This window comes from Globicephala melas, chromosome 16 (genome assembly GCF_963455315.2).
Source record: "Globicephala melas chromosome 16, mGloMel1.2, whole genome shotgun sequence".
In the NCBI taxonomy this organism is placed as follows: domain Eukaryota; kingdom Metazoa; phylum Chordata; class Mammalia; order Artiodactyla; family Delphinidae; genus Globicephala; species Globicephala melas.
Genome location: NC_083329.1, coordinates 11258407 through 11276127, shown reverse-complemented (window position 1 = coordinate 11276127; position 17721 = coordinate 11258407). Strand labels below are relative to the sequence as shown.

General features: G+C 44.2%; 1 protein-coding gene across 3 annotated transcripts in view; it reads left to right on the top strand.

Annotated features, from left to right (window-relative positions):
* The first annotated feature begins 17123 nt into the window (after positions 1-17123).
* Positions 17124-17721, top strand: part of INPP5F (inositol polyphosphate-5-phosphatase F) — a 92426-nt gene continuing 91828 nt past the window's right edge. For all 3 annotated transcript variants that reach the window (XM_030839396.3, XM_060286670.2, XM_060286668.2), the window contains exon 1: positions 17124-17331. In XM_030839396.3, the coding sequence (XP_030695256.1) occupies positions 17235-17331 (97 nt within the window). In that variant the 5' untranslated portion in view covers positions 17124-17234. The remainder of the gene's footprint in view (positions 17332-17721) is intronic.

Sequence of the window (17721 nt, the reverse complement as noted above, 5' to 3'; positions counted from 1 at the left end):
ATAAAATATATAATAAAATATATTAACTATACTAGTTAATGGAAAATATTGTCTTTCCTCTGTTGATTATAATTACTTGCTTGACCTATGACCCACATGTTTTATTATTAGACGGTTCTCTTGAGGGAAATTTATGAGTATACCATGAGTATATTTTTGAGTTGTGTAATTTCACTTCCTTTTTCTTTCTCAACACTTTTACTATTGATAATACTGTATCAAAATTTCCCCTTTTTTCTTTTCTTCTTTTCTTTGTATATGTGCTGCCGAAGCGAGCACTCTTCTTTTCTCTGTATTTCTCTTTTTTGTGAAGTTAAATAACAACAATGCCACATTTCATAAACGTTTATGAAATCTTCTGTCATCTAACCAGGAATGACTTCTCAAAACTTTTAAGCAATGGAATAACTTTTCTAAATCTGTACTTGATGACCCAGAGCCTATGATTTGACATTACTGCACAGTGTAAGAGATCAGCCAGCATGGCAGTGATATGAAAATTTCTTATATGAATGTAGAATTAGGTACAAAGAAGGAATCAGTGATGTGTTGAGGTGATCAAGACACCTGGGTTCTAGTCCTGGGTCTGCCCACAAATTAACTGCATCACTTTGGGCAAATTCCTTAAATTCCCTAGACTTTGGCCCTTCATCTGTAAAATAAAGCTGTTAAACTAACTGGAAGTCCCTTTTCCCCTTAAATTTCTATGCTTTTATGATTCTAGAGAGAGCCATAAGGAAGAGAGAGTGAAACAGCTGGGACAATTAGGAAACTGTTTGGAGAAAGAAAAAAGATAATGAGGGGAAAGGAAAATTCCAAGGACAAAGAAGCAATATAAAATAATTCAGAACAGCAGAAAGCAAAGGAGTAAAGTAAAACAAGGTGAAAAGGAGGAAATAGAAGCTTAAATTTTTTTTTGGAATTGCAAAAGATAAATCATGTGAAGTTTTAAGCCAAAGAGGAAGAAGAAATCTATTTATATTTCTCTTCCATTAAGACAAATCCTTCAGAAGTTACTATGAATTGCCTCTCTAGGGTTTAGCAATTCTAAGGAAAAAAAAAAAAAGAGCTGGACTTCCCTGGTGGTGCAGTGGTTAAAAATCCGCCTGCCAACGCAGGGGACATGGGTTTGAGCTCTTGTCTGGGAAGATCCCACATGCCGCGGAGCAACTAAGCCCGTGCGCCTCAACTACTGAGCCTGCGCTCTAGAGCCCGCAAGCCACAACTATTGAAGCCTGCATGCCTAGAGCCCGTGCTCTGCAACAAGAGAAGCCACTGCAATGAGAAGCCCTCGCACAGCAACAAAGAGTAGCCCCGCTTGCTGCAACTAGAGAAAGCCCACACGCAGCAACGAAAACCCAATGCAGCCAAAAATAATAAATTAAATAAATAAATTTATTTTTTTAAAAAAGAGCTGATAAAAAAAAAAAGCTGATATCTAGCAGTGACTTTGAGCTATCAGCTTGTTAATACTAGCGCATTGTCATTATTGAGTGAATAAATGCTTTTTAAGGAGAAGGTAGACAGAGAATGTTGTGGGCTAAAGTGAGACAAAGTGGGGTCACCCATGAATGAACCATTCAACTTTGTTGGTTCTCCTCCAGACTAAGAAAGAGCGATTACATTTCATGACTTCCTCCAGCCTTCCAACAAAGCACAGTACAGAGGAGGAGAACAATGCTTAGCTCACAGTCACCTGACTCACATGACAATGGGGCCCTGTTGTAAGGTGTTGTATGAGTGGCTTATTCTGACTCTGTTGGTGGGTCAGAGGCAACACTGCACAAGCAGAAACAGCAGCCCCTAAACAAACCATGGCTTAGTACAGAAAGAAGGAAGGAAGTGTCTATTCCTGGCTTTTCCCATCCTCTCTACTCTTCTTGCTGGTCCCAGTTGTCTTGCTCTTGTGGTCAGAAGTAGGGTGCATCTGTCCATCCCCTTTATCCTCTTAGGGCCTCTGAGATGTTGGCAAATTCCTGTGTGCTCTGCCTCTTATCTTCCTCATCCCTAAATAGGGATGATCATGTACATCATGTTAAGTAGACTGATGGTGCCTACTACAGAGTCTCATGCAGAATGAAAGCTCAAAAATGTTAGTCATTCTTATAACATGCTTTCCCTCCATGGACAGTCTTTTTCTTTTCCAAAGAGTAGATGAATTGTTTAGAGCAGAATACCACATTTTGGAAGAAGTTTCCTCTGAAAAATGATGTTACCAGCTTTAGGGATGGGAATGTGAAATTTTTGTAATGGAAAAGTCACACAAGATATTACAGATAGAGTCTATGGGACAATAAGTTTTAAGTCATAGAATCATGAATCTTGGAGATGGAAAGAACTCCTAGAGAGCTTATTCAGAAAGGGATTCTGGGCTATTGCACCAGTAAACACGTTGTTATTCTCCCTTTTTGCCTGGAGAGTCATGGCTTTTGGTGGTTTTGAGAATATTTAGCCTAGGTAGCAATATCCTGTTCTTAAAATGATCATTGTGGATTGAATTGTATCCCCCCAAAAGATATGTTCATATCCTTACCCTTGGTATGTGTGGATGTGACCTTGTTTGAAAATAGGGTCCTTGTAAGTGTGATTGAGTTAAGATGAGGTCATACTGGAGCTCTAATCCAATGGCTGGTGTCTTCATAAGAAGAAGAAAATTTGCACACAGACATACAGACCCATAGGGAGAACACCACGTGACAATAGAGGCAGAGACTGCAGTGACGCATCTACAACATGAGGAACACCAAGGATTGCCGGCCAGCACCAGGAGCTGAAAGAGGCAAGGGAAGATTCTCCTGTAGAGCTTTCAGAGAGAGCATGGCCCTGCCAACACTTTGATTTTGGACTTCTAGGCTTCAGAACTGTGAGAGGATAAATTTCTGTTGTTTTAAGCCACTCAGTGTGTGGTAATTTGTTACAACAACCGCAGGAAACTAACACATTGACCAAATAACATCTCTTTGTCCCCTGTCTTATCTGTAGAATAGAACTAATTCATGCTCTCAATAGCTTTGAAATTTCTGATGGAGATAATTATCAACACACAGTATTTTATATTAAAATAATATACATTTGGACTGGGGAAGCTTTCTGATGGCTGAGTTGGTAAGCTCCTAGGAGAAAGAGAGACACTCTCTCTACAAGTCCTCTTCTGTGCTGATCCATCCAGGGCAGGAGATCCTGTTGGGAGAAGCCAGGCCCCACCAAAACCATCTGTGAGCGCTACTGATATTTACTCCCTGCTACCTCAAAATAAAAATACGTCTTTTAAGTATTTTGAGCTCTATAGAGGCTGCTGTGGAAAATTAGAGGTAGCAGTAGCTTCCTTTGCCTCCTTTTTTTTTTTAAACTGGATTTCCCTTCCTCAGAGCTTATTATTCATGTCTTTTCCCTCAGGACATCTTCTCCTTGGTACCTGATGATAAATAAATCTTGTTCTGATGTCACTGGTGATTCCACACCTGAGCAAGGTATTATTTTTCCATTCTATCAGGAACTCAGCTATTTATTTCCATTCATTCATAGACTTGTAGCCCAGAAGGATATTTTGGTTGAATATATTCCCTTACATGTAAGGTTGTAAAAATGAGTTAAATGGAATACATCCCTAGCACTGTGGGTTTTTTTTTTCTTTTATATGTGAAACCCTGTTTTAATAGGTAAACCCTGTTGACTTCATGCTTTTTTTTTTTTACATCTCTCACTGCTACAGTGAATCACGTAGAACCTGCAACTGCCACTAAGCAGATGACTGGAAAAGGATCTGTTGCTTAATTACATCTTCATTAGTGATAAGCTCTCTGGTCTCATACTTTCTAACTCCAAAACAGGTTTTGTCTTGGCTGTTGAAAGAGGAATCCTCTGTCCTGGTGTTGGGAATATTTTTCTGTGCTTACTTTCTGGCTTCAGCGTTCATCTTCCTCTAGGGCATTGCTAATATTCTTTTTCTTCAAGCCCTAAAGAGAAATATGAATAGTTATTTGGTTTTATTTTTTTCTCTGAACACAATCCTTTGGCTCTCATTGTGCCTCTGAAATGTAGGCTTTTTCTTTTGCCCATCATTCACCTTTTTTCGTGTGCTTTAAGAAGAAGACACTTTCTCACATTAGGGGTTGGTTATAATTGAGGTTTTTATGATTAAAAAAAGTAATTATTCTCAGTCATCTTGCTAATTCACACTCTTGGTGCTATTTTTAGCATACAGCAAACCTGTTGTTTTAGATTAATTAATAATGGAACTGAATTTCTCAACTCTGGTTTTTTTCCATTTTCTCAATTAATGGAATACTTGTAATATGTCTCTATAATCATCATTTTTAATAGGTACTTTCATTTATCCAATAACTTTACAGAACATATCACTCATGGGTAAATTGTAAGTATCTGGTTTATATGTGTCTATATTATTTCATATATTTCACATTATACTTAGAGAAAAGATTTCACATCTTGTAGGGTGACTGGATGGATGGACCCCAAGAATGGGTAGGGGCTGATGGGAAGAAAAGAGAAGAGCAGGTAAGCTGACGATGAGCTCTTTGGCTGGTGTTTTTGCCTGAATTGTGTTCCCGCCAAATTCTTATGTTGAAGTCCTCAGACTGACTGTATTTAGAAATAGGGCCTTTAAAGAGGTAGCCAAGGTAAAAATGAGGTCATCTGGGTGGGCCCTAATCCCATGTGAGTGGTAGTGTCCTTATAAGAAGAGGAGATTAAGACATATACAGCACACAACGGAGAGAGAATCATGTGAGGACACAGCAAGAAGGCGGCCAATTGCCAACCAAGGAGAGAGACCTCAGAAGAAATGAACCCTGACGACACTTTGATCTTGGACTTCCAGCCTCCATAACTGTGAGGAAACAAATTTCTGTTGTTTAAGCCACTTACTCTGTGGTACTTTGTTATGGCAGCCTGAGCTGCTAATACAGCTTGGTACCAGCTTCAAGTCCTTCCCTCTAGCGGAGGTCAGCTTGAAGGGCAGTGGGAGGGGCTTGAAGGAGAAGGACGGGTGGCAGAGCTGTCAATTTGGAGATCTGCTTGGTACAACTCTGGAAGCTCTAAGTATGTCATCATATGTAGGCTGGCTTGCAGAAATGGGGCCCTTCTTGAGTGTAGGGAAGGGGAAGCAGTGCAAGTAAGAACAACGCATACTCAATATACAAACACACACTCCTGGATTTGGGGGGTGCTGGGGAATGGCTGCAAATATTCACACTTTAATAATTTGGTTGCTGTCATACTCGAGTCCCTGCTGAATGATGTTTTACTTTCCTTAGGAGTAAATAAATCTGGACTTTCTAGAAACAGAAGGAAGCAATACAATTAATTTGCGCAGGCTTCTATTCCTCTGTATGGCTTTTTGTTTCTGAGTGACATGAGGAACTGGTGTATTAAAAAGGGCAGTAAAAGAAAATCAAGCCATCCAAAGAGCCATCCACCTGTAAATCTCCCTTGGGCAAGCGCACTTGGTTGAATAGTATCCATCTCGCCCCCGCAAATTCACATCCGTGAGGAACCTGTGAATGTGACCTTATTTGGCAATAGAGTTTTGGCAGATATAATTCGTTGTTAAGGTGATGTCATACTGAGTTACAGTGGGTCCTAAATCCAATATGACTGGAGTCCTTATAAGAAGAGAAGAACCGAAAGAGACACGCAGAAGCAGAGGGGGAAAAGGCCATGTGACAGAGGAGGCAGAGACTGGAGTAATTCAGCTGCAAGCCAAGAAATTCCAAGGGTTGCCAGAAGTCACCAGAAGCTACACAGAGGCAAGAAAGGATCCACCCCTAAGCCTTCAGATGTGTGTAGACCTGCCAGCACCTTGATTTTGGACTTCTAGCATCAGGAGAGAGCGATTTCTGTTGTTTTAAACCACGTAGTTTGTGGGGCCTGGTTACAGCAGCCCCAGGAAACAGATATAGAAAATGAGCAGGGCAGAGACAAGCACAGTGCTTGACAAGTGCTGGATGGCTTGTAAGTGTCATACAGTAGCTACAGGTCCCAATGAGAGATTTCAAACCTGTGGTGAGTATTACATAAGTGGGAAAGTGTCTAGCAGAGACCCTCAGAAATAGCTCCCCCCTTCCTTTCAACACATGTATTGTAAATGGAAACTGCCAATTGAAGTTCCATGAGGACATCTTGAGGGTATCCATTGTCTCAAAAAAGATAACACATGTAAAGTGCTTTAAAACCAGAATGCCTCATAAGCTGGGAGGTGATTAGTGCAGCTCCAGTGTAAAAAAATCTTCTCTACTCTTATATAGAATAGCTGCTTTGGGACATAAAGTCAGCTAACTTTTGAGAGAAATCTTTCCCTTTATGAGAAGAATGATCGTTTAGCAAAAGGTACAGAAAGGGGAGTATTGGAACTGCAGTGTTTTCTTACATCTTTCAGATGTAAACTTGAAATATGAAGCTCTGGTTTTAACGTTTAGTGTATGGTAAGCTTGTCTTTCCTGCCAAAAGCAATCATGTGAAGATGAGTGAGGTGTATATCTGAAGCTGATTGGGAATGGAATAGCATGGTTCCTAGGTAGGGAATTAGAGACAGGCTAGGCAGTGTGGTGGGAAACATGCTGGATTAGAAATTCCTCATAGCTGGTTTCTATGAGGCCTGATGTCAATAATGTGCTGCCTGATCCCATGGCAATTTGCTCCAGCTTGTGGAGTCCTCATGAGGCTAGATGATTGCCGGAGTCCTCTGCCGTTCCGCCACTGAGTGGGAGGGGTATGGCCCCTGCAGTGGGTTGAATAGTGTCCCCCCAAAAAGATAAGTCCAAGTCCTAACACTCAGTACCTGTGAATATGACCGTATTTAGAAATAGGGTCTTTGCGGATGTAATTAATTTTTTAGGTTGATTTTTATTTTATTTTATTTAAAAAAATTTTATTGGAGTATTGTTGATTCAGTTACAGAAGAGTGATTCGGTTATACATATACATATAGTCATTCTTTTTCAGATTCTTTTCTCATATAGGTTATCACAGAATATTTCGTAGAGTTCCCTGTGCTATACGGTAGGTTCTTGTTGGTTAACTAATATATAGTAGTGTGTGTATGTTAATCCCAAACTCCTGATTTACGCGCCCCCACCTTTCCCTTTTAGTAGCCATAAGTTTGTTTGGTTTTTTTTTGTTTTTTTTTTTGCGGTACGCGGGCATCTCACTGCTGTGGCCTCTCCCGTTGCGGAGCACAGGCTCCGGACGCGCAGGCTCAATGGCCATGGCTCACGGGCCCAGCCGCTCCGCAGCATGTGGGATCCTCCCAGACCGGGGCACGAACCAGCGTCCCCTGCATCGGCAGGCGGACTCTCAACAACTGCGCCACCAGGGAAGCCCTTTGTTTTTGATATCTGCAGATGTAATTAATTTAAAGATCTCTGGATGAGATCATCTTGGATTAGGGTGGTCCTTAAATCCAATGACAGGTGTCCTTATGAGAGACAGAAAAGGAAAAGATACACAGAGATACAGGGGAGAAGGCCATGTGAAGATCCACATGAAGACAGAGGCAGAGACTGGAGTTCTGCAGCTACAAGCCAAGGAATGCCAAGGATCATGGAATCTACCAGAAAGTAGGAGAGAGACATGGAAGGGATTCTCCCTCAGAGCCTCCAGAAGGAAACAATCCTGCCAACGCCTTGATTGTGAACTTCTGGCCTCCAGAATGGTGACAGAATAAATTTCTGTTGTTTTAAGCTACCGAGTTTGTGGTAGTTGGTATGGCAACCCTAGGAAACAAATACAGTCCCCTGCAGGTCAGGAGGGGTCCTGGCACAGTAGTCCTCTTCCCTGGTAACCCATGAGGAATCATTGCTGCATCTGATGACTAGAAGCCAGTGCTGCCTGTCTCTGCCAATCTTTGCCAGACCGAACACCTGCAGAATTCTAATGGAGATTGTATTAGTTTCTTATGACTCAAAACAACACGCCTTTGTTCGCTTATAGTTCTGGTGCTCAGAAGTGCAGAATCAGCCTCACTGGGTCAAAATCAAGTTGTCAGCCGGACCCTGCTCCCTCCTGGAGGCTCTGGGGCAGAATCAGCTCCTTGCCTGTGTAGCTTCTGGTGGCTTGGCATTCCTTGGCTGTGGGCATATCTCTTCCATCTTCAAGGCCAACATCTTCAAGTGTCTCTCAGCTCTGTCTTCATATCACCTTCTCCTCTGTGTGTGTAAAATCTCGCTTAGCATCCCCCTTTCTAAAATTGAGATGTAAATGACATATAACATGTATTAGTTTTAGATGTACAACATAATGATTTGATATCAGTATATATTGTGAAATGATTAGCATAAGTTTAGTTTACATCCATCACCACACAGAGTTACAAATTTTTTTTCCTCGTGATGAGAACTTTCAAGATCTACCTCAACCTCCTTCTTGGAAGGTTACATGTGACTGCATTTGGGGCCCACCTGAGTAATCCAGGTTAAGAGCCTTAATCACATCTCAAGATATCCCATCATATTTTCAAAGATACTTTTTCCGTATCAGGTAACATTTACAGGTTCCAGGGATTAGGCTCTCATATCTGTTATCTGTATTCTGCTGGCTACAGGGGTCTAGACTGAGCTTTTATGGAAATGTCAGATAAGCAACCTGAAGCCGTCCAGTAGTGGGGCTGGAAGCTTTGCCTTCATCTAACTTACTCTTTTCCTCCTGCCACTCAGGGTCGTGGTGGGTGAGGCCCACCCTCTCAGTTCAGGCCTTCAGGGAGTATTCTGAATGGTTACTACCTGGCTCCTCGTTTCCATCTCCCATTTTTGAGGGTCTGTCGCCTGCCTTCCTTTAATTCCCCTTGCAGTCTGATGTCTCCCAGTCCCAATTTTGAGAATTCCAACCCTTCCAACAGGTTAGGACCTGTGCTTTATCTCCCCAAATATCTGTCCCTTCAGGCTTCATCCTGATGTGACTGAGGATGTTCCTCTGGCGGCTCTGGATTGCGTGCGGGAGCAGGTGTGGGGGAGTGAGCCAGGGCGCCTATGAACCGGGGAAGGACTGTGGTGCCTAGCTTGCTTCCAGGGATTTCCCTGACTAGGTGTGGTGTAGCCAGGTTCCTTCTGAATCCCTCAAAGATAAGCACACCTGGTACATGGAGTGCTACTTTTCTTCCAAAGACAGCCTAGTCTAATATCACATGATGAAAACACTTTCTTCCTATTTATAGTACTTTTGAATCCACTCTTGGAACATGTACAACCTTAGCATTATTGAATGAAAGAATTCTTCCTAGCTCTATTTTCACGGTAAGGGCTCCACATTAACTGGAATAGCTCTCTCTGAGTCATTTGGGATGAATGGTGCTATCCTTGAACACACTGTTTCCAGTCTCTAAATTTATCTCTTGATAGAAGTCAGTGTGTGTGTGCGTGTGTGTGTGTGTGTGTGTGTTCACCCAGCTATGTGAGTGTTAGTGGATTAGTGAATTAGGGGTAATAGAAAGTATATTTGAATTTAGAAAGAGGGGAGGAGCTAAAATGATACAAGAGGATGACCAAAGAGGGAAGGACAAATTAAGAGAAGACCAAGAGCAGGCCCCAAATTCTCCTGGGATGTAGAGACCAGAACATTCTTTTATGCTAGTGTTGGGATCAAGGTTTGTGGCACCTGAAGCTTTTTTAACGTATGGCAGGTCCTCTTTAGAAAGAAGAATACAAAATAATGAATACAGAATTATGTACAGGGCTTTGGATGAAATCCAAGAGCCCTGAAGCTTAATGTAAAATAAATAAGCAACAAGGATGTATTTATGGCACAGGGAAATATAGCCATTATTTTGTAATAACTTGAAATGGAGTATTAAAACAAACAAAACTCCTGAAGCTTAAGTTTCATTAGCCTCAGGGCAAATCCTCTGTCTCTGGTTGGAAATCTGTGTGGTTAGGTCATTCAAGATGGCTGTTCTCTTGCTCCCTGTACATGCCCTGTTCGACCAGGCCCTGCTTCTCTCACATGATTATCCAATCCTCTTAATTGTAGGGCTTAATTAGTAACTGTCTACATGCTTGCCCCCTGCCCCAGCCGCTGGTTTCCCTGGTAACTGATGAACCAACCTGACATCAATCCCCCCTATAAATGGTAGCCTCCTTCTCCCCTGAGTAGCAAAGATTACTGCCTTTCACCACCCACAGTGTGGGTTCCCTCTAGGACCTTTGTTTTGGATGCGTGAGATCTCTTATCCAATAAATTGTTGATGTCTCTGTCACTGTCTCTGGGTTCTTTCTTCAGTCTCAAGGCTGAAGAAGACTGAAGGCTTTCTTCAGTCTTTGGGCTGCGGGGTGCAGCCCAAAGGAATCAAGACTAAACATCCTTCTAGTTATATGATTAATATCTATTACTTTTATTTCCCAATGATTTGAGCTAAAACATCTGAATCATACCTATTAACATATTTCTTCTTTAATATATATTAATATATACGTATTAGGTATGTAATATATATGTTAAAAATCTATGTAATATGTTAGAAATCCATCAAATAAGCTGAGATTTGGAGGGGAAAACTTTACACATAAAGTACATTTAAAAAAAATTATACAATAACATTTCTTTAACACTTCATAGTTTGGGACACCCTTTCAAAGACAAGTTCATTTAATCCTGGCAATAAACTTGTGAAGAAAGTTTTCTATTTTATCTCCATTTTACATAAGGGAAACTGACCTTCGGGAGGGAGTTGGAGATTTGCCCAAGTACCTCAGGCTTAGGTAAACAGGGGAAGTGGGCTGGGACCCAGGGCTCTGTTAGCCTCTTGCTGGGAATGGGGGAGGGGGTAGGAAGAATAAGACAAGCGAGTTCATCTAAACTGCCTGCCTCCTGGCACTGATCCTTCCTACCTGTCTCTCTTCATCCCCCGCCACCCCTGGATTTCTCAGCTCCAAGCTCGACAGGCAGAACAGTAAGTAATTTGCTCCAAATAGGCCGGGTCAGCAGCAAACAAGGAACTGGCGTTGCTTTGGGGAATGCCTTCAGATCCAGTGCGTGTCCATCTCTGCTGGCAGATACCAGTTCCCCGAAGCTTGCTCTCTTTCTCTGAGCCAGATACTTGAGTTCCAATTGTGAAATCATAAGGGAAGAAAAGTCCAGATAGTAACCTGGGGCTTTTTAAATGTAAGGGCCCCAAATAAAATTGTTTACAGGCCATATTTTTTTCCCATTCAAAATGAAAATAGTTTAACCAAATCCCAAGGGAGAAATAGGCTCATGCTGAAGTGATGGGATAGACTTGTTAGTGTCTGAGTGTTCCCAGCCTGTCCCCTTTTCCCCACAGCTGGAGAGCTTTCTGGCGTAGTCTTCCATTTCCTCCTCTCTCCCATCCTCCAAGGAAGGCCAGGCCTCTCCAGGGGAAATAGCCCTGAGTGGTCAGATTTCACAGCAAAGAGCTGAAAAGGGGAAAGGAAGCTGGAGAGGAGGTTGGAGAGGAGAGGTATGGGAGTATCTGTGCCATAGGATGATGATGAGCAGAAAAGAAATAGATTAAAAATAAACAACAAAACAAAAACTTACAGAGGCCTTTATAGTACTTGAGAAATACTCAAAGGACTGGAGCTTTCTCAGATATGTATGGAATGGCTCTTTTTTCAGCTTTGATGCTGCCATGGACTGAACCGCTTGGGTTGTGGCTTTATAAGCATCACCCCTACAACCTAGAATCCCTACTTGATTAAATCATAGAAGAGTGATGTGAAAAACCGTGAGAAGTGGTCCACTGCTCACAGGCAACCTCAATGCTAGTATCTCACCATTTTCGAGAAACAGCAACTATTAGAGTGATGGCCAAATTTCGAAGATGTATTTGCCACATTTGCAGCTGGTCTCTGGTTACCCATCATGGGCCTCATCATGGAGACTTTGCAAATCACACCGCGTCGCTCTCTTCCCCCAACTACATAACCCCCACTCCCTATGCTCACCTGGTCAGGAGCAGCCCAGCACCCTTCCCCCAACACACACCCTTCACTGTGCTTCCTCAGGCTCTTTGAAGAATTGCTGTAAAGGGCTTCCCTGGTGGGGTAGTGGTTAAGAATCTGCCTGCCAATGCAGAGGACACTGGTTCGAGCCCTGGTCCGGGAAGATCCCACATGCCGCGGAGCAACTAAGCCCGCGAGCCACAACTGCTGAGCCTGTGAGCCACAACTACTGAGCCCGTGTGCCTAGAGCCCGTGCTCCACAGCAAGAGAAGCCACCGCAGTGAGAAGCCGGCGCTCCACAGCGAAGAGTAGCCCCCGCTGGCTGCAACTAGAGAAAGCCCGCGCACAGCAGCGAAGACCCAATGCAGCCAAAAATAAATAAATAATAAGTAAATTTAAGAATTGCTGTAAAATTGAGGGAAAACGATGGAGTAGAATTAGGGAAACCAAAACCCTATATTTCCTGTTACTAAGTGCTACTCTTATGAAATGGTGAAATGCTGTGAGCTGTTATTATTTATCTTTAACCAGGAGAAGAAATTCCACTGGGCAGCTTTTCCAAAAGATGTACCAAGTTCCTACAGGAGTAATTCCAGCCCACCCCCGCCGTTGTTTTCTGGTACAGCACAAAGCATTCTCTGAAAAATCTCTAAAATGATTATCTAACAGAAGGCACTTTTGACAATTGTTATTGATTTACGATGGTACAGGCCCCAACAGGCCATCAGCCTGAGAGTTGCAATTGGCAGAGGAAGGAGAAGCCACAGCTACTGCTGTGGTTTAGAAAAGGTGTCAAAGAAAAATACTCTTCCTATATTCCGTGTAAAAGAGGATACAGTGCAGAAAAATGGCTTATATACTTAACTATAGCTCACTTTGACAGCATTTAAGGTTTTAGGAAAGCTCAAAACTACTAAGCAGTGTGTGAAGAATAGAAAGAGCTTTGCCCTGGACTCCTGGCTTGTCAATGCAAAAGGTTCTAAACCCCTACGTAATAAGTTACCTAAAAATATGTTTTTGTGTGTGGTGGAAGAATGTGCTTTAGACACACACATATTTAACTATTTTTTTTAATTTAAAGCAATAAAAGCACACACACACACACAAAGCAAAACAGCATACAGGAATATAAAGTGAAAAGGAAGTTTCTACCCTCCTTCTTGCCATTCCTGAGTATCCCCCACCCCCATTTCCATTCCTCAGAGGTAACCACACTTCCTGTGTTTTGTTTCAGAAATGTTCTGTGCTTATAAAAACATAATATCTCTTCCATTCTCCCCTTTAAAAACCCAAATGGGATACATTAAAATACAACTCTGCCGCTAGGACTTTTGCTATTTAACAGTATACCTTGGACTTTTTTCTTCAAATTAGCTATTTAGAACTCTCTAATCTTTTTTTTTTTTTTTCTCAGTATGCGGGCCTCTCACTGTTGTGGCCTCTCCCGTTGCGGAGCACAGGCTCCGGACGCGCAGGCTCAGTGGCCATGGCTCACGGGCCCAGCCGCTCCGCGGCATGTGGGATCTTCCCGGACCGGGGCACGAACCCGCGTCCCCCGCATCGGCAGGCGCACTCTCAACCACTGCGCCACCAGGGAAGCCCCCAGAACTCTCTAATTTTTAAGCTATTTTTAAAATTGGAAAGTAAATACATAACACAGAGGAAGTGAGAGACAGCTGGCTTTAGACAAATATGAAATTATCACTGTAAAAGGCTAATTATCTTTCCTCTGGAAGGAGAAAGATTAGATGCAGAAAACACATTTCATTTTCTCTCTCTCTCTCACACACACACACACGCACACACACACGCAAAAGAACTATTATAGCTGGTTTAAACAATAACTTGGGTCCTTGACAATTTTATCAGACTGTACAACTAAAAAGCCAGTACTTATTAACCCCCAAAGTATAACAATGGAGGAGAGATGATCTCTATTAAACAAAAGTGTCTCTCATTTAGACCAATGCAACAGACTTTTCCCTTTTTGTTCCATGGTGCTTCTCAAATGAACAATTTTACATATGTCAAAGCTCCAAAATGGTTGTTACAATTTCCAGTTGTAACTTCATGAAGTTATGGGAGGAGGTATGGCAGTCAAATCCAGGAGGTATCGGCTGATGATTGGTCAAATGTGAAAATTTGGCTTGTGAGTATCTTGGGGTCTTAACCGCTCTGACTGCTGACTGAAGGAATCAGCAGCCTCCTGGCAGGCAGAACATGTATTTAAAAAAATATATCTCCTTTGGAAGATTTCTCATATACAAACAATACTGAAGAAAGTTCTCGTAGACAAACAACATACAAGACTGTAGACAAGTAGACGGGAGATGATGTTAAAAGTCAAATTTCACCACAGGACACTAGAATCTAATCATAACCCCCAAATCTCAGAAACAAATAATAAACATGACATTGAAGGCCAAATCGATAATCAGAGTTGAGTCTTTTACCATCCTTATTTGCCTGAGTTTAACTATGTGGACACATTTCCTCACATTCACTGATTTCAGGGCTGGAAGAACCGTTAGTGGTAATCTCTTTTAATAAATAAGGAAACTGACACTAAAAGAGATTAAGTGACTTGACTAAGATCAGATAGAACAGGCTAGAACCTAACTTCCTAGTGGATATACTTAAACTAGTATAAATATATGATACATGTAAAAGATATATAATACACATGATGGTCATTCATGTTTAAAAAACAGAACAGCATCACATGAACTTTCTACCATAAACTGGGTGGCACCATTCAAGGGCAGGAGGGCCTTGAATTAGGAAGCTGGAAGAGAGTGATGAAGGTTGGCAGATAGCCACAGGCCAAGGATGGGGAGGCCAGCCAGGGAGTAGAGAAGCTGCAGTGTCAGGAGCACCTGGCAGGTAAAGAGTATTTGAGGTTCAGGAAGTCCTTAGCAGGAACAAGACAAGACACCTGTGGCAGGAGACTGAGGATGTGATATCTGCTAGGGACACAGTATTTACTCTTTTCACTCATTCTGCTTGGCCAGGCCGGGCTCTAGCATGCATTCAGAGTGAGAGGGAGAGAGCACTGTGCATCTGGGTCAGATAGATTCCAGGAACATCTTCAGGTTTTCTCTCTCCTAAGGGCTCTGCTTGTTAACTCTGGATTTACAGGTCATCACCCGCATACACTGATCTGAGTTAATGACTGACTGGTGTTTTCTACTAAGCTGCTGTCAGGCAGATTTTTCCATTTAATTTCATTTAAAACAGTGGTGCTTAATCCTGGCTGCATATCAGAATACTCTGGGGAGCTTAGGAAAAAAAAAAATACTGTTGCCAGAGCCCATCTCAATTAAATTCTGCTTTAATTGGCCTGAGGTCCTAGTATTGGTATGTTTGAAAAACTCCCTAAGTGATTCCACTAGGTAGCTATGGTTGGAACCACTGATTTAAAACATCAGGGAAAGTTTCAATCAACTAAGCAATTGTTTCAAAAGTGACAATAGCATTATTTTCTTCACATCTGGCAATGTGATTCATTAAAAAATAAAGAAGTAATTTGCAGAACACCCTGTCTTCATAAGACTTTCTCATTATCTATTCATTTTTGCTAAGGAAAGTCAACACATGGCTGAATTCAACAATAAATCCGAAACTGATGGCTCCACTGAATCTTCTTTCCACCATCTTATTGCCATTATCTTCTTTGTCCAACTCACCTCATTTGCCATAGTAATTGCTCCTATTGACCTTTAGGTTGAGATGTCTGGACAGTCCAAAAGGCATAGTACTTATCACAGATTCCAGGACAGTTTGTCATCATGGGACTTCCTGTGCTATGGAAATTCAACTGAGAAACCAGTGTGGGCTGGAATAATTAGTAATGTGGAACTCCTTCCTGCTTTTGGGCCCTCTCACTTTTATCTAGCAGAAGGTTAAAAGCATTGCCTTGCTTCTACCTCGTTTTTGTTTGTTTTTTCCTTCTTCCTTTCTAAGGCATTAGAAAAGGCAGGAGATAGGAGTAGAAAGATTCATTTACTCATAAAACTGGGAGTGTAATTAAAGGTCATTTAGTTCAACCGCCATCTGAGACCAAGAGACTTTCTCAAGATCACACAGCTAGATCACCCCTGGCGTGGGGCCTGGAACTGAGGTCCTGACTCTCAAGCCCCATTCTATTCAACATACCACCTGGCCTTTCAAGATAGCTCGAAGATACTTGGGAGGGCTTCCTCCTTCCACGAGAGGTTCTCCAGCCACCTTATCCTTGTCAAACTAGACCCCTTTTACTTCCTTGACATTTTATTGTCTTCTCACATGCGTCCTGCTTAATTCGGGACATGATAGCTTATGGACTTTGCTCTCTTCCTTCTCGTTATTTAGAGCCCCGTGCTGGTAATACTTGTTTAATTTCTATTGTTACATGCTTCTCGTTGATATGCATTTATTGAATGTTTGCTGTTGTCAAATGTTGCAAGGTTCTAAGAGGAAATTCCAAAACAGAAGACGCCCCAGCTCTGTGGAGAGCCTGGCTGGTGACAGACCCCTGCAACCAGCCCCTTAGGTCGCATTTCCCAGCTCTCCTAGTCTGGGTCTCTGCGGGCAGTACAGGCCCGGGGGAAGAGGGGGCGGGTTTCAGGCTGGATTTAGGGAGTCGGCCTGGCTTTTCTCAGGGCTGCTGAAAGTAACGAATAACCTGCTGGCATGGGAGGGGAGGCCCCAGAAGTGGGCTTCTGCTCCAAAGGCCGCAGGGCAGTAAGGCGGCCAGCCTGTCTCATCCAGGCCAGTGTTCTGCCCGCAATCCCCGGGGTTGGGAAAGCGGGCCCGCCAGGGGCGGGGCCTGGAAAGAGCGGGAGGAGGAGGAGGGGGCTTGGATGGGGAGAGAAGAGGGAGGAGGAAGAGCCTCGGGGGAGGAACCAGGCGGAGAAACCCAGGAAAAGCTGGAGAAGAAGGAGGCGGGAATGGGCAGGAAGAGGAACAGAAAGGAGAGAGAAGCGGGGAGGAGACGGGGAGGGGGTGGAGCCTGGGAGAAGTCAGGGGAGAAGCCGGGGAAGGGGTGGGGCAGGGGGAGGAGCCATGAAGGGGAGCGGGGGCGGGGCCGATCAAGGGGCGGAGCCGGGGGGAGAGGCCTCCCAAGGCCGCCGCCGCCGCCGCCGCCGCAGCGCGTTCTCCTCCCGCGGGTCTGGCAGCCGGGGTGCTCCCTCAGCCGCCGCTCCCCGAAGCGCGGGCTTTGGCGGCCCCGGCCGACGAGGACGCCCCGCGCGAACCGCCGCCTCTGGGGTCGCGGGGTCGCGGGGCTGCAGAGCCGCTGGCGCGCCCGGGCCGCCGCCGCCTCCCTCAGCGTCCGGGGCCGGCATGGAGCTCTTCCAAGCCAAGGACCACTACATCCTGCAGCAGGACGAACGCGCGCTGTGGTGCAGCCGCCGCGACGGCAGCCTCCATCTCCGACCGGGTGAGGCTGGCGGCACGGGGTCGCCCTGGGCGGGCGGGGGGCGAGGAGGGGGCGCGGCCGGGGCCCCTCGGCCGGGGGCTGCGGATCTGGCGCCTCCTGCGGCCCTGGCGGGCGGGGCGGGGCGGGCTCGAGCGAGGGCGCGCGGTCTGTCATTATTTCCTGAGAGGAGGGAGCGCTGCCGTCGCCCCTGCCCCTCTGCGGGGGACAAAGGACTGGCGACCCTCGTCCCTCCGAGCGCGCTTCCGCGTCGCGATCTGCTCCGCTGCCCGGGAGAGGGGACGTGAGTCGAGCCGCCCGCAGTCGGGGTCGGGCCGGCGCCCACCAGAAAGTTCGAGCGAGGTGCGCCTGGCCTTAAAGGCCTCTTCCTCTCAGGAGTGGCCTCTGCCCGTC